The 23,551-nt window shown below is 43.0% G+C and overlaps 2 protein-coding genes across 2 annotated transcripts in view; both read left to right on the top strand.

Annotated features, from left to right (window-relative positions):
- Positions 1-7,286, top strand: part of LOC311358667 (receptor tyrosine-protein kinase erbB-4-like) — a 200,688-nt gene extending 193,402 nt beyond the window's left edge. The window contains exons 21-26 of the mRNA XM_084478779.1: positions 603-758; positions 1,855-1,930; positions 2,740-2,886; positions 4,596-4,693; positions 5,037-5,207; positions 6,356-7,286. Coding sequence (XP_084334905.1) covers positions 603-758; positions 1,855-1,930; positions 2,740-2,886; positions 4,596-4,693; positions 5,037-5,207; positions 6,356-6,400 — 693 coding nt within the window. The 3' untranslated portion in view covers positions 6,401-7,286. The remainder of the gene's footprint in view (positions 1-602; positions 759-1,854; positions 1,931-2,739; positions 2,887-4,595; positions 4,694-5,036; positions 5,208-6,355) is intronic.
- A 609-nt stretch (positions 7,287-7,895) lies between these two features.
- Positions 7,896-9,928, top strand: LOC311358798 (receptor tyrosine-protein kinase erbB-4-like; the record flags this gene model as incomplete). The annotated part of the gene is made up of 3 exons (XM_084478912.1): positions 7,896-8,163; positions 8,422-8,547; positions 8,661-9,928. The coding sequence occupies 3 exons, from the start codon at positions 7,896-7,898 to the stop codon at positions 9,347-9,349; spliced, it is 1,083 nt and encodes a 360-aa protein (XP_084335038.1). The 3' UTR covers positions 9,350-9,928.
- Between the last annotated feature and the right edge of the window lie 13,623 nt (positions 9,929-23,551).

The raw sequence follows: 23,551 nt of genomic DNA, 5'->3' as shown, positions 1-23,551 counted from the left end.
TGGTTTCAAATGAGGCCTTGTTCTCCTTTTCATGTCCTTTGGCCTCCTCGCCATAAGTAGCTGTGGGCACTGTGAGACAAAACGTTAACCGCTTGTGCTGAGGGGTTTCTTTTGGCTTTTGTTTCATTTTTTCTGGCTTGCCTTTGAGGATAATGTGATCTTGGAGCAGAGCGAGTGGGAGATTGTGGACTCGACCTTCCTGTGCATGTGTAAACAGCGTTGCATTCCTTGATCAATACAGATGGAGCTGCGATCGTTATGAGTCTCTGAGATTTGCTCTTATTATTAGCTGCCAAAGCATGTTTTGTTGATTTGTCCTCAAATGAGATAACTTTGATATAGAAATAAAAATAGTTGACTCAAGAACGTGTGTGTGTGTGTGTGTGTGTGTGTGTGTGTGTGTGAGGAAGTGTGTGTGTGTGTGCACCTGTTAGATGTCCGTGGATCAGATATTTTTTCAAAATCAATAGCAGAAGGAATCTGACACATATATATGGCAGAGCTTTCCTTTCTACAGAGAGAGAGAAAGAGATAAAGAGCGAGAACATCTCATAATGATAATAGTATTAACAACCGTGTGTGTGTGTGTGTGCGCCTAACAGGGGATGATGTACTTGGAGGAGCGCAGACTGGTGCACCGGGACCTGGCAGCACGGAACGTCCTGGTAAAATCCCCCAACCACATCAAGATCACTGACTTCGGCCTGGCGCGTCTGCTGGACGTCAACGAGAAGGAGTACAACGCAGACGGAGGCAAGGTACGAAACACCACCCTGTTGACCGTCACGTTACCTCAGTGCCACTGTCTGGTGTCACATGTAAAGGAGTTCATGTTACCAAATGCCGCTGATGAGATTATGGTGCAAAACTGGATTTACATTTTATGATTTTTTGGGATTTTGATATAGTATTTCTCTCATACTCATTCTCTCATATTATTGACACACTTGCATCTTTATTCACAAGAGGTTCATAACCTTCTGTTTACAGTATTGGGCCATTAGTTATTGTATAGTTGTAACTAAAACCTTTACCTGTTATGTATAGATTAATTAGGTTTTGAACCTGCATTGCGATGCGGTGCAGTATTTATATATTCAGACAGAACTATTGACATATCACCCTCGCCAGGAGGCTTTTTTTCTGAGAGAGAAACCCGTTGGTCTCTCAGTGTTAATGAGTGAGAATAGTTTTGTTCTGCTGAACCCTCGTAGTTACTCCAGAGATTTCGGTTAGCACGCAACATCCTAAACCCACAAGTCAACAAGTGGCTGGTTCAGGGCACAAGTCTCACACCTTCTTAGCATCATCAAGCTCATTTCCTCCCATCTCTTCCAATATGGTCCACGCCCTGTCCGTCCTCTTTGTAGACCCAGCCTGGGTCTCCTCTTGTATGTATGTAGCTCTGTATGTATGTATCTGATCAGATCGCTGCCATGGAAACATGTTCTCAAACACAACATGGGCAGCAACACAAGGTGGCTCCCCTATTCATAATCCAACATGTGGGTCGTGAAAGATGTGATGAAGGATTTTAGGTGTAATAAAAAGTATGACGATTGAGCTTGAAAAAGCTGTGCATGTTTGGTTTTGGCTATCATGCTGCACTACCGGCTTCCGCAACTTTTCCAAATACACGTGCTATTTCAAGTGTCGTACTATCTCCTTTTCTGTATATGATTGATGTAAAATCGTCCCAGTCACTTGTAAATGTACAGTGATATCACACTGTAGACCCAGCAATGTGTTCACACACTTGCAGCACCATGCCCTGTTAGGGGGGCTATTGGGGAAACACTGCCTGCCCTGAAATGTGGAGAAGCTGTGGTTGACTGTGGTTCCTCACCCTGGCAGATGCCCATCAAATGGATGGCCCTGGAGTGCATTCACTACAGGAAATTCACGCACCAGAGCGACGTGTGGAGCTACGGTAAGAAAAACAACGGTCACTGTTTAAAGGCGTATCAGATCATTTATAAAAATAATTAAGATTTTGTATAATATTTCGATTTGGGTATTTCACTTTTTTCAAGGAATTAACTAAAAGTGACATTAGATGCTGCAAAGAATCCTACAAGCAACATCTTTCTAAACATTTACAAAACAAAACAATGCACAAAAACAGCAATTCATTATGAAACAAACATGCTGTCCAGATTACAAGAGGGATAAATGAGATTGTGAACATGGATAACACAGAATAAAAAAACGTGTTTGATCCTTTTTCAAGTACTATCCATTGGTGTTATTTGGCACTTTTAGGAGATTTTGACTGCCACTTTTTCCATTCATAACGCAATTCTTTCCCATTCTTCAGGCCTCCTTGAAATATTGGGTACTTTACAGTAATTAGGAAAATGATTTTCAAAGCTACTATGCAAGAGAGGTCATATCAAAGGGAATAGCATTTGTTTGATTAACATCATCAATGTTCTTTTTTTTGGTAGACCCACTTCCCCAGTGGTCCTCCTTGGCTAGGGGCTACAAGATTCTCTTCTCATAATGTGCATTTACTCTGCCCGCTACTTAGCAGCTCCTTGATGTGAGCTTGATGAAGAGAAAGGAGATGGAGAAGTTCAGTGGTTTCGAGTGGTGACAAAAAAAAGGACGCTCTTGGTGTACTTTTGTTAACTTACGTTTTTTTTCCCCCCGCTCTTTATTCACTGTCCCCCTCCTCTGATCTCCCATATTCCTCCTCACCTCCTTTCACGTACCCTTCCTCGCTCTCTCTCCCTAAAGGGGTGACCATCTGGGAGCTGATGACCTTCGGGGGGAAGCCGTATGACGGGGTCTCCACCCGAGACATCCCAGATCTGCTGGAAAAGGGAGAACGCCTGCCTCAGCCACCCATCTGCACCATCGATGTCTACATGGTCATGGTCAAATGTAGGTGCAGTCCAAAAACTCTCCCACCGAGACCCGACCCGAACCCTAGCATAACACTGTCCCGAACACATGTACGAACACATGCTCCCACGTCACTCTGTCCCATGCAGCTTTGTGATTCATAGCTAGACGTCACTTACACAGCCATGTGGGGCTTGGGTGTGTGCCAGGGACAGAGTTTGTGTGTGTGCTCTGAGCTTGTGTTTGCATGTCTGTGCACGTGCATGGGTGTATTGGTGTGTGGGTTGCAATGACCCATTTCACGGGCATAAGCTGTGAATAATTCTTTCACTGCAGAGTCAAATACTTATTCAGTTATGGGAAGCACACCTCATCAGTAATTGTCTATATCATAATGGCAGAACTGTTGTTTTACATTTCTGTATTGAGATTTAAGTTTAAGTAGCACACGACTCCAATTCAACTGTTAATGTCAAACTGGTTTCTGATTGTCGCGTCAAGCAGGAGCACTCTAATTTCGCGCCAGCACTCTAATTTGAGTCGTTTCGGAACTCGGTCGTGCAATAGCTGGCAGTATTTGCTCCAATACAGGTTTTGTGTTTTTATGCTTTTACCAAGCCTCACCTGGAAGTCAGTTTGGATGAACGATTTTAAAATTTTAATGTACAATCTAGAGCTGAGAATGAGCTCAGCCGAATTTCTGTTTGTGAAAGGTAAACAAATGTAGCGAGCCCATCGAGAAGCAATGAACAGCACGGGCTCTCTCTGACTCTGCAATGCAACAGTACAAAACATACAATTCCACCTACCCGGCACCATTTAATTTACCTGGAAATCCAATCATTGCAATGGCAATTAACAAAACATTCCCCAGCGGATATATGTACATTTATATCTGTAATCATATCCACAAAATGAAAACACTAAATAAGTTGACAAGCTAAATTATGATAAAGCAGTTGATGTAAATTTGCTTTATTAGTACACTGGATGTTGTAGTTTATTACGGCTATAGCAATTAAACACATTTCTTCCTCATGAATAATGCTTCTGAAATATATGCTATTTTGAAAAAAAGTGCTAAAATAAAGACCAGTGAGAAAATAAACGCTTAGCACACAGGGTTAAGTGTGGCCGGAAGGAATAATGAAGACAAAATAGGGCACCATCCGATTACGATTAATGACTCATCTCCATGGATGAACACACACACACACACACACACACACACACACACACACACCCCTGACATGACCACAGCCTTGACTGGCCCTTGGTGGCCTGCCTGCACCGTGACTCTCTCCCCTCCCCTCTCCACTCCTCCCACTGGCCCGTACTTCATAACCCTGGCTCCGAACCAAAGGATGGAGGGCACGGCGGTGGTGAATACATACCAGCCCTCAGCCAATACTGCAGGCACACTTGAGTGGAAGAGAGCAAGGTGACGGCAGGTCAACGTCACAAACACACATAAATATATTATCTCCCTTACTCCCTTCTTCTTGTGAGCCTCTCGCTCTGAACATGGCCTGGCCCTTGACGGTGGGCGAACATGGGGCCGTGAAAATGTACTGACGTAATTACAATAAATACAGGAAAAAGTTGTTGTTGTGCTTTGAAATGTTAATAAATGTATTCTACTTCCCTGAACTCTGTTCAAGGGTGGCCCTAGATTGACTGACTACTGTGCCCTCATTAAAGTGTTATTCATCTGAAGATGATCGTGTTTCTAAACCTTCGTTGCACAGGCTGGATGATCGATGCAGACAGCCGGCCAAAGTTTAAAGAGCTGGCAGCAGAGTTCTGTCGAATGGCACGCGACCCACAGAGATACTTGGTCATTCAAGTAAGTTTGACGCAACCTTGAAGTCTCACTGAACAACTCTCTATTTTGCTCAGCAGATACTTTTGCTCATGCACCTCTGCACATCTTCCATTTTTCAATTATTACTTGATATTCCTGGAATGTCTTTATATCTGCTTTTAAATAATTTAAACACACAACACATTTGAAGTGCAAGTCCCACTTTTAAATGTAATGTATTTAAGAAGATGCATCTGGATTTGTTTTATAACACAGCTATCACAAGGGATCTCAAGCTAGCCCCATGCCTAGAATCCTAGGTCCACAATTGCATATAGCATCGCAAGCACCATTCTGCATTTGTTTAAAGTAATGTTGTTGCCAGGGCGACGACCGCATGAAGCTGCCGAGCCCCAACGACAGCAAGTTCTTCCAGAGCCTCCTGGAAGAGGACGAACTTGAGGACCTTATGGATGCCGAGGAGTATCTGGTGCCCCACAACTTCAACGTGTCCTCGTTGGCCTACACGCCCCGTACACGCATGGACTCCAACAGGGTAGGGATTTATTTATTGAATATTCTGCTAATTTATTCATTTATTATGGAAAGCAATAACAATAACAACACAATAATTGCTGCATCCTTAATCCTAAGTATCCTGTACAACAGGTATATTCCAAGTATACCTATACCGTTATCTATACATATACCTACATATAAGTTAGGAATTTTCTCACTTTAAAAAAATGGATACTTCTAATTAGTACTATCACTGTCCTTTGAATGCACTAAGCAGCACTAAGCAAAACATCTACACATAGTATAATGTGAAAGAATGGTCAGAATCATTTAATAATAATTTACTTTGGATTTGTTTGAGCATGCGCTGCAAAAGGTGGCTTTCAACAAAGCATATTGGTATTTGCAACAATATTGATGGATCTCAATGGATTTTTCATTTGACACACACAACTCATGGGCCTTGGGACTGTTTTGCTCCTGCTTTTTCTAAAATAAATGGCAAACGCACCAGTCTTCAGTGACCCAAAAGCATATTTTCTAAGATATTGTCATAGCCTACATTTAGGGAGTCTTTAGTGCTGTTTCTTTGGATATCCCCCATGAGGGTGCCTATTCCATAAACCATAGCAATGTTTGTTGGCCCCTTTTTTGATATTTTCTGCCAAGTCTCTTTAGTCCATTGCAATTTAGGCTTTCTTTCCTTCCTAAATTACTAAATCTGTTTTACCAAAGTTGGTCTTTGATTGCAACAACATGTTCAAGATGTGACTGTGCAGCTCCATTTAGTAGTAATAGGTGTGAAATTATTAGAGGCCATATCAAGATGTGGCTCTGCTTTGGAGATATACCACTATTTGTTAGGCAGTGGGTTGCCTGAAGATCGCCTGCTTTTTCAAGCTGCATCACACTGTTCTTCATTGCACTCATCCCTCTCTGCATGTTTGCTTGCTACATTTCCACACATAGCTAATTGCATGCTTTAAACATGGGTTTAAAGGGTGGGTGGGTGGGTGTGTGCCTGCGGGGGGTATCCATTTCCTTTACTACTTGGACCATTTAGATTGTTGTAGCAAACACACACACACGCACACACGTGTGTTTGGATGATGTTCTGTTGCAAAATCACTCAGCACCCATGCAGTCTTTCTGTATTCCAACTTCCCCTTGTGGTTGTGTCTGAAGATCCAGCTCAGTGGGAGGACAGCATCCTCTTCCGCATGCCAATGAGAGACACCACAACTTCCCACCAATTGAATTTGGATATTTCTAAGAACAAATAAGCCACCTACCTAAGTATTAAGAAGTGATTCCTGGGCTAACTGCCTTCACTCTTACACTCTTTTTTGGGACTTAATACCTAGATGGAGGATTACCTTTTTTGGCGTATTACATCCCATTGTGAACATCATGCCGACTGTTCAAATTAACTAAATTATTGTATGCCTACATGACGTAAGACATTCTCAATACTTGGATTAAAGCTAGCCTTAATAGTTGTTTTATCTCTGTGTTTGTTTCTGAGGTTTGGTGCAGAAATTGTCACAGGCATAGGAATCTTCTATTTGTTTTAGTCTGAGCAGCATACCATCAATACCCAGAGAGAAGATAGAGGGATAGTCAGATAGACTCACTAAAGGCCCTTTCAGAAAACTAAATTAAACTTCACAAGGTGAGTGTTTCAGGCAATGCTTGCAAATCCTCCATTCCATACTTTGAAGTAACACAATGTCCATACCTGGAAACCACAAAGGGGTTATTGGTATTGGGTGTTGGTAAGTTCAGTAATGTACACACAGAATACGTGTACAAAACACATTGCTGACCACCAATGTATGTATGTTCCATTACATACGAGATCAGTATTTTTCAACCTGTGGTTGGGGTACTGCAGGTGGTACGTGGGAATTTATTCTTTAAGTAGACAATTTACAATAATATATTATCTTATTGAAAAGTCCTACATTATAAATATTGTTCATTAAATAAAGTATTATGTTTTATTTCAAAAATATGTTGTATGTGCATTCCATAGTATGTCGCTTTGTGCATTCCATTATGTGTTTTCCATTATAATATATTCCATTAATGTTTTGTGTTCATTTGTTTGTGATAAATAAACACACTGGAAGAATAAGCAGTGTTGCTGACTTTTCTTTCCACTGTTTCCCACTGGCTATGGCCTTCTTGCAGTAATAATTGTGTATAAACTGCTCGCTGGCACTCTTTTCTCAGTCACCACATGTGTATTTATCTAGTTTATTTCTAAGGGCTTGATGACAAGTTAATGGTACACCTGAAGTTGGGAACCACTGTACTATATTCAGAAAGATGTGCTTTTGACATGTGGAACCAGTGATGATGAGTAAAGAATACAAACAGCATTCACTTCAATCACTTCCATAAAACAATAGAAAATACAGACACAGAAAGAAGACCACCAACACCGGTACCAGTGCAAATCAGATATTCAACTTTTGCTTTTTTTGAATCATCAAATATTCTTATTTGTTTTATAAAAACAAAACTAAGTCAATGTAGCGAATAAATATTTCCTAAATCTAAGTTCAATGTATACTTCTTAGATAAACTTTGACTTCAAAATATCCATGCCATTAACCCTGGGATAACGTAGAACCACATCCCACTGTTAAACTAAACACTTCTTGTCTCTCCTTTGTTCCACCACAAGAACCAGTTCAGCTACCAGGACGCCAGCTTTAGCATGGAAGAGATGCTGGCCACCTTGCCCAGGGTGGTGTCAGTGTCTGCCGTGTCAGGTGGCTGCCTGACAGCCCTGGACCCATCAGCCCCATCTCAAGGGACACAGGGTGTTGGTGGTGGTGGTGGTGGTGGTGGTGTTGGTGGTGGTGGTGGGGGCGCTGGTAGCAGTGGATCCCAGGAGGATCCGCGATGTAATGGCACCCTGAGGAAACAGCCGTCTCCGAGGCTTACTCCCAACGTGGCCGGGACAACCCTGGCTCCCGGACAAGGTAGGGCAAAAAGGACAAATAGTCGACAAACTAGAATAGGACAATTGCACCAGAGTACAGGGACGGCATAACCTGCAGATAAATCATTTTGAAATGTATTCTGTGTTTTTTTCCAAAAAATAAATCTCATGGGGAACCCTAGATGTTCGACCATTATTACTTATATTGAGTACTTATGCTCCCAAGTCCCCAGACATCTTTTGTATTCCATTATTTATAGCATTCTTCCTCATCCCTTAACCCAACATCCAAATTCAGGGGGAGGAGACGATAGCATCGGGCAGCGCTACAGTGCAGACCCGACTGGCATTCTGGGGGGTCGTGCGGCCAAATTAAACCAGGATGGCACCATGACTATCAGGAAGGACAAACTTAACTCGTCAGGTAAAGCACAAAATACACCTTTTTGAAACCGTTAACGACACATCCTTTTTCAACATTTCAACCCGATGTCCAAGTCGTCTCACACGAGTGATCCCGGACTCTCTCTTCCTCAGACTATCTCAACCCCGTAGAGGAGAACCCCTTCGTCACACGTCGCCGCAACGGTGAGGCCCACTCGGTCGCCGCGGGTTACCACACCGTCCATATGGCCGGGGCTGCCGCCGCCGCCGCCGCTGCGCCACCCAAAAGCCAGGCCTCCATGGCGGACGACGAATACGTCAACGAACCGCTGTACCTCAATACCTTCCACAACCCAGGGGAGAAGAACGGCCCCGCCGGGGTGCTCTCCATCTCCGCCCAAGGCCCCTTGACTGCCGCAACGTCCGCCTCCCTTCAGATGGTCCTCCCGTCCACGTCGGGACACGCCCTTTCCTCCGCCGAGTATGTGATGGCCCCCCCCGGACACCCGGCCCATTTGGCGTACCCCTCGCACACTCTGCATCCGGGGCACTCTGGACACGCCCTGCACTCGGGCATTACCGGCGGGACCATCGCCGTGGACAAGAAGGGCAAGAAAGCCACGTTTGACAATCCTGAATACTGGCAGCACAGCCTACCCCAGAAGGCCTCCATGCACAATCCGGAATACCTGCAAGACTGCAGCACGCGATTCTTCTACCGGCAAAACGGACGCATACGGCCCGCTGTGGCCGAAAACCAAGAGTACCTGTCAGAGTTTGCCCTTAAACCGGGAAACGTGCTGCCACCCCCTCCATACAGACAGAGGAACACTGTGGTGTAAGTCAGTGTGTACAAAGTGACAAAGAGGATAAGGGGTGGAATGAACTCTGTAAAGTTCCCATGGTCCAATGCGGTGATGATCACTTTGTTTCCCAGTATAAGCAGACCCCTTGGCCACCGTGTTACTACGTTCAGCCATTCCAGTTCCAGAGACACTTCTCTCATTCTTTTCATCACTTTCTCCCCTTTGCTCTCCTGCCTCCTCTGAACTGGATCAAAAACTATAGCCATTGGAAGCCTATTTTATTGTCAGTGAGATCATGTCAGTCAGATATATATCTTCTCTAGAGGCGATTGGTATCTTGGGGCTTGTCCTTTTCCGGAGAAAAACATAAATAAACGTCCAGGCACCATCTTCACCAGCGATTCGCAATGCACAGCACAATGACGAGGCGTGTGGAAAAAAAAAAAGGCGAAGACGAATACAAACGGAGCAGGCGTAGGGCCGGGGCATCTGGCAGTGTCACATTGCAGGGTTATCAGTTCTGGAACCGCATTGCTTCAGACACTTTTCCTTCACCGAGAACTGACTTTACAATCTGTCAGGTTTAGCTGTTGTTGAGCCACATAAACAGTCCATTACTGCTTGGTGGTCCATTTTCTGACGGGGGCAATCAGCACACAAAGCTGTTGTTGTTTACAGCTCATCAAACACATAGCTGGACACACGCACGGTGAGCTGTGTCCTGACTTTGTGCCAAACGGCCGCCCAGCTGCGTTATCATTTTACAGGCCGCGTCCTGCCCCACATGCGTCTGTAATGTTTACATGCTCCAGGCCTCTCACTGCACCGGCAGTGAGAATTCATGCATTCATCACGCACACCTCATTTCCTTTTTTTTTTTTTTAAAGACGCCGTTCGCTCGGTGCCCCCAAAGTAAGGTAATTTCCGCGTGCGCCACCTTGACTCACAATTATAAAACCAACACCACACTAATTCAATATAGATAGATTTAAACATACACACACACACACTACAGACTAGTGCACACATAGACAACCCCCAACCGCCGTGGAATTAGGCAGGGGGCGGAAGGGGCTGTTGGCTAACTTTGTGCCGAGAAGCAGCCTTGATAACGGCCACGCAGTGGACCAGCACAGAGGAGAGGACCAGACAATGTCAGCTGGAAAGTAAATGTCACAGCGGTTTTATGGAGCGCTATGATACCTCCCTTCCCCCCCTCCCCCAATACCTGGTGAAATGCATCACACAGCTTATTGGTTTGGCTACTGTGGGATTTCATAAGGTTGGTCACCCAGAAGAGGACACTGCGTCTCTAATCCCCCCCCCACACACACACCCCTGTGTTATCCCCTCCCACACACCGATATTGCCCATGTGTGTGGAGCAGGCAAACGGCTAGTCCGACATCACCGTAGAAAAATCCATAATACAATTGCTTTTTATGTCAACATGTGTTGATAAATTGATGAAGCAAATGGAAATGGAAACTTTCTGAATGTCACTTATCGGGGGGGGGGGTATAGGAGGGGCTGGTTTGCTGTGGGGAATGGGAAAACTGTTTGCAGGGGGTTCGATGACAACATTGGCCCAAGACGCTCAGCGGATTACGGAGATCAGAGAAATTGGTTGCTCAGAACAAATCATGTGACGCGACAACGATCGGCAATCCATGTTTTGGTTTGTTGGGTTTTGTCCATTGGGGGAAATGTGTTATCTTGGTAAACTGCTGGACTATGGTAGAAGCCCTAAATTGGATGAGGGAATCTGACAAAACGAGGCACACTCAAATATTGCCATGCTAAATGTAAGCCACTTACAAGCCAACTCGAACCGTGACATGCCTTGTGCTGCAGTCTCCTTTTTAACATTTCTAACAGGATATATTATAATACCACAATGAGAACATGTCACACTCTTGTGAATGTCTAATGTAGAAAAATGCACAATGAACCAATTTAGGCAGTAATGAAATATTTGAAGCCTTTTGCCTCCCCTCCACTAATTTTTCCTTTTCTTACCAATGTTTTCGTTTATAGAAAACCAACCATTTGCTGGCGCTATACGAAACAATACTGCCAGATGTCACAATGGGCTTTACTTCACATCGCATGCACTTGCATCTGACTAAGCTGTTAACTCCTATCAGATGGGCCATTCAGTCATTTTGTTTCATCGCACTGCCACCATAGTTGACGCTTAACAATGGAGATTTGTTTTTAGTTTTTTCACATTCATTTATTTGCAGGACATTATTCCCTTGCATTGGACCAGGGAAGCAGCAACTCCAAGCTAAGCATTATACACATGTAGGAACAGATGATGCTGTATGTTTAAAAACATGGAATATATCTAAGTCCTACTGCTGTTGCAGAACTCTGTTTTTCTTCATTGAAAACGCCAGACAGGGAAAGGTTTGGATAGGCAGTGCTAATGATTTAGTGTCGAGGCCAAACGCAGATGTTTCCCTTGTGCAGTGTTTATCTCTCCCTCTCAGGCTTTATGGGAAATAATTACCAGCCAATCGGGCTCCAGCTGAGGTACTGGGCTATTTGTGAGTGATGCTAAAGTGCAAGGGAATCTTAAATCTTTTGAGATAAACAAATGTTTGATTTAGGATGCAATTATGTAGCAAAATCAACACCACTAGGATGTAAACTAAAATGGTGAAGATCTTGATATTTGAGGACTATTTGGAATTTCTTTTGTAACACACAAAAGCATTGTAAACTCAAAGTTCATGAGGCCCTAGGTCAGAAAGACATTAGTGTGTCCAGGTGGAAAACAAACAGGGGATATTTCTCAAATCTATTTCTGAGGCCAACACTGTGTATGGTGTTTCTGCCTTTTTTCCCTCTTGAAAATGGCAGTTTATACGCTCATTTGTGATGGCATGGGCTATTTGGGCCGTGCCGGAGCTACAATCCCCCTTGCACGCAGGGTCTCATCTATCGTTGACAAAGGAATCCCTCTTTGCAGTTTTAAAAGTCCACCATGCAAGGTCCTTTTTTTAGCAGCACACTGCAAGACGTAACTGTGCCAGTATGCTGGGCGGCATGGTTGAAGTGTGATGAAAGTGGTGGCAAATCACAGAGAGCCAGGTTCCATAATGGATCTCTATGGGGGAAAATGAAGCCAATCTCATGGAAGAGGAAAACCACTGGCGCTCTTAAGGCCAGGCAACACCACTAGGGGCTTTTTTGGATTTTTTAGGACTAATTTCCTCAGAAAATAGCACTACTATGGCCTGCTGTTCTGCAGGGACATTATGTCACTTGGCATCATGCCCAGCCCTGAGCCCAGAGCCACAGAAGGACAGGTAATGGGTAAAGGGTAACTTAACTTAATAGGTCGCTACCCTACAGCAGGGTCATGCCTATAGTTTTAGCGTTCCAGAGGTGTTACAGTGCCAATGCATCAATGTTAGGAGAGCTATCGCTAATAACAGTGAGGCTACACTGTACCTGGTGGCAGAGAGAGTGATTGACCCCCCCCCTTCCTTCCTCCTCATGTTATACTCTGGAGGTAAACTGACTAATGTATGTAGCAAACACTGTTCTGGAGGCAGAGCAGTAGGACGATACAAGCAGCTATACCGGTGTGAACAGGAACAAAGACCAAAAAAGCCAATCTGGAGGGGAACACTGACAGTAATGAGAGGTAAATTTGAGCCACAATTTCATGTAAATACATCTCTTTTTTTACCTTCAACTGCTGTTTATTATACACTTTTCATAAGCTGCTTTCGGGAAGTTGCTGAGGTACTTTAAGGAGCACAATAATTCCTTCTTTGAAATGAATTATCCATTCAATAATTAATTAGCATTTAGCATTGTAATGAAGGTCATATTTATTTTGTGTGTTTACTTATGTCTTTGGTGACTGTATTTTAAACAGGTGTTAACTTTGAGTATTTTCAGTGTGAATGACAATTTTATAAACGTTATGTGCTTTGGGGTTGTATCATGGAAATGGATATTTCCTTGGTAGGAATACTCAATTCTACTTTAAATTCTAATGATAAAAGTAAGTAAAGTAATTATATTTCTGTTCTGAGGTCATTCATTTATGACATGTTTTCACATTTATCAATTTTACAGTTGCTTTATTGCACTGAAACCTACACTGCATTTAACGGCACCGTTGAATACATGTATTTATTAGTCTTGTACACTGAATGAACAACTAGGACCAACTGTTGAGTGCTACTCTTATGGGCACCCTATAACCACATGATTTTTGTGGGTAGGTGATTCAATTTTTGGTAAGTACAGAGCAAGCTGCCACACAGTTGATGATGTTGTTGGATTTGCATAGATCACGCAGCAGTCACATAATGCTGAAACAATATTAATATACATTTTAAACTTTATTTTATTTTTTACCAAATGCCACATTCATACATTTAAATCCCATGGTGTTTCTTTTTCATCAACCTTAAAAAAAATTGGTATTTTTATAGTGAAAGAGGTGATCATTTGTAAATAGAGAAAATGTGATGCTTTGCGTTTTTCCCCACTTATTTTTATCTACTTGCATATAATGATTTCTTTTTATTGGTTGAAAGTTATCACCTTGTCTCCAGTTCCTGGGGAGATTATAGGCCTATATATAAATCTATATATATATCATGTAAATGTAATTTGAAGAGTGAGTTTTCATTTTAAAATGCTTGCACATTTTGTAACCCCTAGCTCTTTCTCACATGTTGTTCCTCGTGGTTGTGATTTCAGCCCAACTTGGTGGACTTTGTGTTTGACCATATGCTCTTTCGCGTGTTTTGAAAGTGCTTTAAATTCATTTGAGTTCAACCCTTTATAGATCATAGATTATCCTTTGGCGCTTTCCTAAGTATTACACAATACTGTGTGCATTTATTTTGTACAGAATACTCCACAGAGTGATGTGAGATGCTGTTGCAATACTAAATGAATATGTTTTGATGCTCACTCTGTCGTTTCATGCCATCGGTTCTAAGCTATGTGTGATTCATTTTGGACATGAAGGTTTTTGGATCTATCACCTAAAGTATGTACCAATGTCACAAACTCTTCATGTTTCATTCGGGGCACAAAATGTATTCATCCGGAACAACCACCATCACTGTTAGAACAATAGTAAACATGGACACAGCAGTATTATCTCACCCACTATCGAGTTCTAAAGTTCAAAGCCAAAGACTTTGAACTCTTGTTTTGGACGTGTCTTGGACGTATCATCTGCTTATAGAAAGGGGATATGATGCACTGTATGTCGGCCTGATTATGACTTACATGTATATTGGTTTTGGTATAGAGATCGGAAACTCTTCATATGTTAACATCATACTCTCCCACCTCAAGCAAGGATGTGCCACCGTGTTACTCATTGGCAGCTTTGTGTCCGTCTCTCGGCTGTACAGAACTCCAGTGTCCAGCGGGGCAACCGTGATCGCACCCCATCCCACCCCGCTCTGTTTTATTACATGAATCCGTCAAAACTATATTTTTAATTTAATATAAATAAAGATCAATACAATATTTAAGGACAAGTATATTGCTGATTTTGTGTGTGTGTGTGTGTGTGTGTGTGTGTGTGTGTGTGTGTGTGTGTGTGTGTGTGTGTGTGTGTGTGTGTGTGTGTGTGTGTGTGTGTGTGTGTGTGTTGGCGGCGGGGGTTCCGTAAGTTTCTATAAGATATCAGTTTCAGAAATAATGTGTTTTATGTTGTTTTCTTATGGCACTGTGAGATTAATATGTTGTTTGTATGTTTACCATTCCCTACCGTGTTTCATTAGCTCTCAGTTGCTGTTGAGCCTTAACAAAAATATTTTTTTGTCAAGTGGCTGTATATCAGGTTGCTCATCCTCCAATTCATTCCTCAAAAAGATTTAGCTGGAGGTCCCCTGATTGCACTACTAACAGGACATAAACTGGTGAACAGAGTGAAACTTAGCCTACCGCTCTGCCAACTGTGACACAATCATCCATCTGATATTCATACGAATTGCAGGCCGAGGGGGGCACATGGGGACTATTCATGCTGGGGACCCATGCTGGGAGCCTGTGTGGCAGAGCCAAAAGCATATCATCTTTCTTTACCGTGTCTATCTGTTTGGAAGCTTCTGTTTCATGGTGAGTACAACTCTGCCAGAGGAGGAAAGCCCACCACAAGACCCTACGACAACCACTGCTAACATACACACATGCATGTGCACACATACACCCTCACACACGCACACATGCATTTGCACAAACATACACACGCATTTGTAGACTCGCACACACACACACACACACACACACACATGCAAGCAGCCACAGAAGTACGCCACACAGGCGCACAACTAATAAAGTGTCATTGCTTTCGACATGCGCTCTCACATGATAGATGCGTCTCTTTTCGCAGCAACGACATTTTCTAGCATTATCATGGGAAATTCAATAAGGGGGCCTGCCTCCCGGAGCCTTTGCCTCATGCAAAGTCAAATCACTTGCCTTAAGACGGTAATAGAGTGTGATCTAGACGATCCGTCACAGACTTGCCTCTATCTCTCGCAGCCCCTTCACTCCCTCCCCGCCACTCCTTTGACAAAGTGTATGGATTTTACCTGATACAGGGATGAAAGGCAACCGTTGAATGTAAATGATCTCAAATGGCTCTGGGTGCATCGATCGACTCGCAGGCATTGGCAAAGAAAAGTGAAATCTTGAGTTTGACAGTGCATCAATCTTAAGCGCAGATGCCTGAAGACCACCACAGATACCTTTTGCATGTTTGGTGGTGTGCCGGTATAAACAGTTCCAGTTAAAGATCCAGGGCTCTGGGCTACGTTTGTCCATAAAGTGCACATCCTCATTACACCCATTAACATAGCATTCGATTTACATTAATGTCTGCTTGGGGCTGGCTAATTACTGATTTGAATACCTCCGAAGCCCGTTCACTATTTCTATGCTACATTTTGAAACGTCTCTATCACTTATTTATCCGTGGGGTTTATTCACAGACCTAAGCATCTTTGTTTTTAAAATAAACTTGTTGCCTAATAGATGTCAAACAGAGATCTGAAAGATGTAAACAAATATGGTCTTTAAGGCGTAAAAAATAGACATAATTGAAGTCTGAAAGACTTTGAGAATAGAGAAATTATAGATATCTAAACGATGTCAAAAATAGACTACTAATAGATGTCTAAATATCTCCAGCAGTCTTACGCTATTATAACAAATGTTGTAATGGGAAGGCCAGAAACCTGTGTCACAGTGGCTAGTCTGCATAGTGTTGTTATGATGCATTTACATACACTTTTTTTGACACCTTACTGGGCTGGCCAAGTTCTCTCTCTCTCTCTCTCTCTCTCTCTCTCTCTCATATATTTCCCGGTGAGTCGGAGGCGGAGGACCTCGCTTAATTCCTGGGCCGGGCTGCGGCGTGTCGGCAGACAGTGATTGAATAGACTGTACAAAGCCTATACTAAGCACCACCACGAGCTTCCCCAGAAAGCTTTCATTACAGGACAACATATTGGATTGTGTTCCTGGGTGCTGCAGACTGTCAGCCTCTCCTCCTTCCTCCTGCCTCCTTCCTGCTGCTGCTGCTCCCCTCCCACCCTGAGGAGACGAACACGCCAGCCAGCCACGCACTCGTCCCCGCTAACCAGGCAGGCGTCAACGCGCAACCACTCCTCATATCCGGGGCTAAATCCGTCCCAATCATCCACCCTATTGGTTCTCAAGACAAGCCGGATCCCGGAGCCACGGTGAAATGGAGGAGACGCGGGCTAAATGTCGTTCTGATGGTTTAATTAGTAGTGTGCCTTTTTTTAGTTGTCTTAATTGTGGATTGTTGTGTGGTAAAATACAGAATGCAGCCACTCACAGGGGTGCGCTCTGTGAATACTTTTTGAACACCTAAGGATGTAGCCATAGGTTGGGCTCACTGGGAGAACTATTCGCCAAACTTACGTTTCTCTTTAAGCTGACTTACCGTTCTCTTTGAGCCTGCTTACCCCGTTTTTTTTGCTGAATTACTGCTCCCTTTAAGCTGACGTTACCTCTTTCACAAGATGGACAAATTCAAGTCATGATTTAGAATTTCCCAAGAAAGCACAAATATTTTATTAAACTTGCATTTATATGTAAATATCAAATATCAAACACAGGTTTGTCCACTTTCTTATTTGTTTAAAGAATATCGTTTTTTATCCCCTGCGAAATTGGTCTTGCAGTGTACACTTTGTGACGCACATATGGTTAAATATAAAGACTGGGCCACTATTTACATTCCACTCATTATATTTAGGACCATCTGATTTCCAAAGAGTTGGAGCTCCTCTGCACTTAATGTATATCATTTCCTTTTTTAGGCGAGGAAATAGCCGGAAATGGTAAGTGAGATATCATTCATTACAGACAATTACGGTGATACCATCCTTCACTTACAATAAGAACAAATGCACTCTGATATCTGAATAAAGCTTTGCTAAGGTGTTGCAGTTTTCCCTTCACAATTTAAATAAAAAATGTTTTACAGCTAGACTAGACCAACTGACACATTTGTGTTGCAGAACAGCTGAATAGTAATAATGATTATCTTCATTAGTTCATTCATTCTGAGCTATTGGCTGTCTGTCAAAAACGGTGGTTGTGATTTTTTTCCAGCAAAGCTTTTTACTCTGCACGACACCTTCCAAACTTTCTAGTCATCTTTTTAAAAAATGATGGTAATAATCCTCGATATTCTGGTAGTAGTATTCGCTAATTAACTTGCTGCTCGAGCAAACATTCACTTACATTCAGATTAATCAAGGACAGCCAAGACAAGCTCCCACTTCTGCCTGGTGTCGGGAAAGTTAATGGCTATGAAGTGAGACTTTAGTATGACTGCATTTCACACGCAAATAGGCTACGCTAATAACATACAATGAACAGCTTGATGAATGGCAGACATTGTGGGCAACATTCCATTTTAATTAAGCAGGAGGCATCATTGTAAAACTCACTTCTTGGTTGCAATTATGCCGCTCTATTCATGCACAACACAATGCCTTGATGACAGCTCATTGTAAGCTTACAGCGGCGCCCATAATTGTGCCCTTTTGCACCTAAAAATGACACACATCTCGCCCCACTGCTTTGGTTTAAAGTAACAGAGCACTCGAATGAGTGACACGTTATAAATGTATGCAACATGTTATTTTACACAGTAAGAAAATAAAACAGTACCACTGGTGTTAATCCTTCAGTGGAAATTAAAATAAGGAGAGTGAGTAGATGGGGAAAGAGAGTGTAGACCCAGCTGAATCACCAAATACATAAACATGAGTGTATGCAGTGGCTTCACATTATTCATCTGGACTGGCCAACCCTTTAGGACAGACGCAGAGGCCTTTTATGTTGGATCATATGCAATCCTAAACATCTTGAAATACCTTGATGGCCAAAGGGCCAGGGATGTCACGAGAAGCGATACTTCAGTACCAAGTCGATAACAAAATTCAAAAAACGTGACGGTACTCGTTTTTCTTAGTACCGTAGGTACCGAAGATGCAATTCCTCCGGACGTCACGTGGGCAGCATATACACCTACATGGGAACATGGAAGATGGCAACTGCAGCTGCAGCGAGTGCGACGGCTCCGCCTCGACTCGTCGATAAAAAGAATAGCAAGAGTCGTGTCTGGAAGTACTTTGCGTTTGGAACGCTGCGCCGCGCGACTGTTTCAGACGGGACCCGTTTCAATGTTGTGCTTCTAAACACGCATGGTACGACTGTGTTTGGCATCACTTACTTGATGTTGTTTTGATTGAAGATCGGCAAGTTGTAGTGGGTGCGGCGGTGAATGTGTGCGTGCGTGTGTGTTGCGAGCGTATGCAATTTCAAAGTAAACAAACCAACTCAAAGCCGATGCATGCATCCAAAACTATTCGTTCAAAACCAAATAAACAAATCAAAAACAGCGTTGCTTATTTGCTTCAAATACATTTTCTTTTCAAAACTTGGTATTTTGCCCGAACAAATTTCTGTGTGACCAATCAGCGAACAGAGGAAGTGGCTGAGAACGATGACGTCGAAGTAGCGACGTATTGTCAATGACAAGACCCAGCCTCGACAGTTGACTGCAAACATTATCTCTGTCCTTACTATCGAATATTAATGTAGAATTTGTAATTGTTCCTTGAACTCTAAAATTAGATGAACAAAACCTGCAGCTACTCTTGCAGAGCTCGCCCTCCATGCGAGCAGCCAGCCTGCAAACTCGGGAGGCAGAACCTTCAGTTGTGCTGTCTAATTCTAAATAAGTGATGTAGACATTTCATGGAGAAGACTATGGGCCCTACCTCAAAAATACAGATAAGGTGAGAGTCAAGTGTCATCCAAAAGCATTCATAGATATTATCTTGCTTAATGTTTCATGGTAATGTCACGATCCTACTGTTGGGTAATGTTTAGCTGGTGGGTAACTGGTTGTGATGGTAACTGTGGGAGTGGCTCCCTTGATTGGCCTTGATACTGGTCACCAAGATGGCTGCTGAACAGACAGCATGGTGCCCACACTTGGTTTCACTAAAAACCCACTCAAAGACTATGTGAAGGCTATTCACCTTAACAAGGACAGCACCAGGATTAGGGATTCCTAAAGGGGGAACGTGACTGCCCCTTTGTTGTGTATGTTTGTCTATGTTATATGTCAGACCATAACCAAACGGGACAGGCTACCGTTTACCCCAACGCTTGGGCTATCCCTCAACAAGTGAGAAGAACCAGAGCTCGCCAGGAACCCAGGTGAGTCATGGCTCACGTGGACGGAAGCTAGTTGGCAACCTCTGGCAGGCTAGTAGAGGTTTTTACCACTTATGTGTCTCGACTCCTGCCTAGACAGAGAGCCGGTTCGAATATATCAGTGGGGTCGTGACAGTAACATTTAAAAAATATATTGATTTTTAAGTGCTTTTGTGAAGTTACCGCACCCGTCCTGTCTCCTTTAAGATGCTTTAAGATTTATATAGGTTTTCATATGTCCTTTTGCTACTGTTCCTCCTGACTTTGAACTCTTGATAGAGAATGTCAGACTTGGTTTCTTAAAGTCTGACAAGACTTTAGGAAAAATAATTTATTATTTAACGTCTTGTAATATTAGCAAAATATCACATTCATTGAAATACAATCTAGAATTACGTTTTCAAAAAAAGATGAGAATTCAATGCAGCATGGCTTTTAATATTGTTCATTACTTGGGACAAAGTTTCACTAATGCATTTCAGTTTATTGTCTTATGCAGCCTTCCATTTATTTTAACCAGGCCCTTTTTCAGAGAAATCTGAACCATTACCATTCAGAATGTCCTTGTGTGCGTTTCCTCCCCATTTATCCCTCTTGTTAAAACACACTCCATCTCAAACCATTCCTATCTGTATGTGCAGAAGGAGAGCCCAACAAAGGAGCCTGACTCACTCTGTCCCTCAAAGACTCATTAGTCTCAATAGGGAATGAGCTTTACTGTCTTTTTTATTTGTTTGAGGAACAGAGAGTGATAATGGGCCAAGGATATTGTGAATGTCCGCCTGTTTTGTTCATGTGCGCTTTTTCTGCCTGTCTTTTGTCTTTTGTGCCCATACTCTTCCGTCGTTTTGCCTCCAGGTGTTTAAAATGATGCCCCTCCTGTTCCCTGCTTACTGCATTGTGTTTCACAGACGCACAACGATGAGGTGAGATATAGAGCGAGCGAGAGAGCGCAGAGAATGACGAGTCTTGTTTGTGAAGACATGTGTGAAGGGAATGTGATCAAGGGCCCAACTAATTACAGCCTTTCTGCTTTCCATACTTTTTTGAGCCCTCGCCCCCCCTTTGTTCCCTGACCCCCATCTTAGTGACAATATGGCAATCAGCAGAACCCTTTCTTTTCACAAAACCTTCCCCCCTTCCCACCCTGACTTTTCAGTTTCACTACGGAGGCCCTGCTTTGGTTCATGCAGGGAGGCTCGATTGAAGAACTGGACCTCTGGGGTTGATTGGCCATACAGGCTTTTCCCTAGGTTTCCTAAATCACACACAATGTATTCACTCTCTCTGAACAACGCTATCGCACACTCTCCCTATGAATCTGGGGTTGTGTTTAACATACTTTGAGATGTGTTTAGATGTATGCGCAAGGGTGTTGACTGAAGGGAGGTATTGCGCTCATTCATTATAGCTTAATAAACTGACTCACGCACACAAAGCAGTTTTAGAAAAAAGGGAATATGCACAGTACATATGTAGTACAATGTATTGACATTGTTGCATTCTGATAACCCAAACCTCTGTGTTTCTTTCTTTTTTTTATACGTATACGTATAAACGTTTTACAAGTATACAGCCTAAAAACAGGAAAACATGGAATAAGGTGTCTTACTTTGATAACTATATTAAGGTTGGGTTCTGTTTGGGTCAGGCCTTAAACAACTGGTAAACTGGCACTATAAAAGAATGTTAGAAAATAGAAAAAGCTTTCTAGGTGTAATGGGAGCAGATCCTACTCAAACCCAATGTTGCTACAGCAACCCAACTACTGTTAGCCATAATTTGGACACCGAATCCCACTCACCCACCCACCCACCCTTGTGTGCACATGCACAGACCTACGATGAACCAGGTCCACTCCCACATCCGCTTAGTGCCCCCGGTCACACGCAAGTAAACATTGAACTCACATGGATAGACGTGCAGGTGGAAGGCAATATATATATATATATATATACATACAAAGGGCAATATATAGAGACACGCATGCATAACTACATAGCTACACACATACACACACACACAAAGACAAATACCGGAACTACTGCGAAGCTGGCCCGTTGGCGCAAATTAATTACAAATCCTGCGAATCCTCCACTGTCCTCAGGCGGCTGAAGAGAGACAAATTACCTCCCCGTCAGATAAAATCAGACTCCACATCATTTAATTAATTTCACCGGTATTAGCATTTCTTATTGTGTTTTTTTTTTTTTCATCCTTTTCTTTTATTATTCATCGTCTTGCTGTTTTCCTCCAGCCTTATCCTGAGGTATGGGGCACTTTGAAAAACGATCAGTGTTCTCCCTTTGTGTCTGTACTTACACCCTCCCCCCTCCCCCCTACCACCACAACCCCTCTCTCTCTCCCTCTCTGTCTCTCTCAGTCTCCCCCTCTCTCCCTCTCTCTCTTTCCCTCCCTCTCAATGTATGCCGCGTGGCATATGAGATGGGTTCGGCCCATTGATTCGAGAACCATTTGGGACGTAAAATAATGGAGTTCCCCTAATCGCTCCCCTAATCTCTCTTCATTGGCATGGCCGTGCATAATGAGCAGAGTGCACCGCCACAAAAATATAACTCGTCTCTAGGACACTGCCCTGCTGAAAGACACAGACTTCTGCAGAGCGAAAGTTGTTGGGCGGGCATGTGTGAATGCCAGCTGGACTGTTTGGGTGTTTGCGTTTATTCATCTGTTGAAACCAACTATTCTGAATCTTGTATGGTAAATTGCCCTACAAGTGTGTGTGTGTGTGTGTGTGTGTGTGTGTGTGTGTGTGTGTGTGTGTGTGTGTGTGTGTGTGTGTGTGTGTGTGTGTGTGTGTGTGTGTGTGTGTGTGTACACCCAAGAGATGGAGTTGACCTTTCATGTTCTCTTCATGCCGCTTTCACAGCATGGCTTTCCGCTTCATAATATCATACCCCCTAATGCACGCCACAGTCTCAGAAACACATATCTATCCAAACACTCAATGTGAGAAACGATAGTAACATAAAGTTTAAATATATCCAAATAAAACGACCACCATCTTATTCTAATGGGGAAACAAACTTCTTCTCATCGACCTTATTTTAACTGAGTTTAATCAGATTAAAACCATTAATCACGGTGTAATACTTTACTGACCTATTGTAGACTGGGAATTAGCTTTCTTTCGGACATTTTAACAGGAATGGAAAATACTTTTTGCATAGTTTTATATCGTAGCACGAGTAGAATGGTAAACGTATCTCCATCCTTCACACTGTCTCTCACACGAGCAGACTAAGTACAGCTAAGGCCTTGATGGGTCCTGAGTCCTGACGTAGCCACCTTCCACTTAATGCCTCTGCCCAACTTGCATAGCGTGAAATGAGCTCGGACACACGCAGATCCGCGCATAACCTTGCATGCCATCATGCAAGCCTTCCCCTCCCTCTCTGGCTCACTCACACTCATACACACTCATGTTGATCTGTGACAGGCCTATTAAAGTGTCACA

This window comes from Micromesistius poutassou (genome assembly GCF_964030765.1).
Source record: "Micromesistius poutassou genome assembly, chromosome: 14".
Lineage (NCBI taxonomy): Eukaryota > Metazoa > Chordata > Actinopteri > Gadiformes > Gadidae > Micromesistius > Micromesistius poutassou.
Note: the sequence above shows the minus strand (reverse complement) of the source record. Positions and strands in the feature narration are given on the sequence as shown.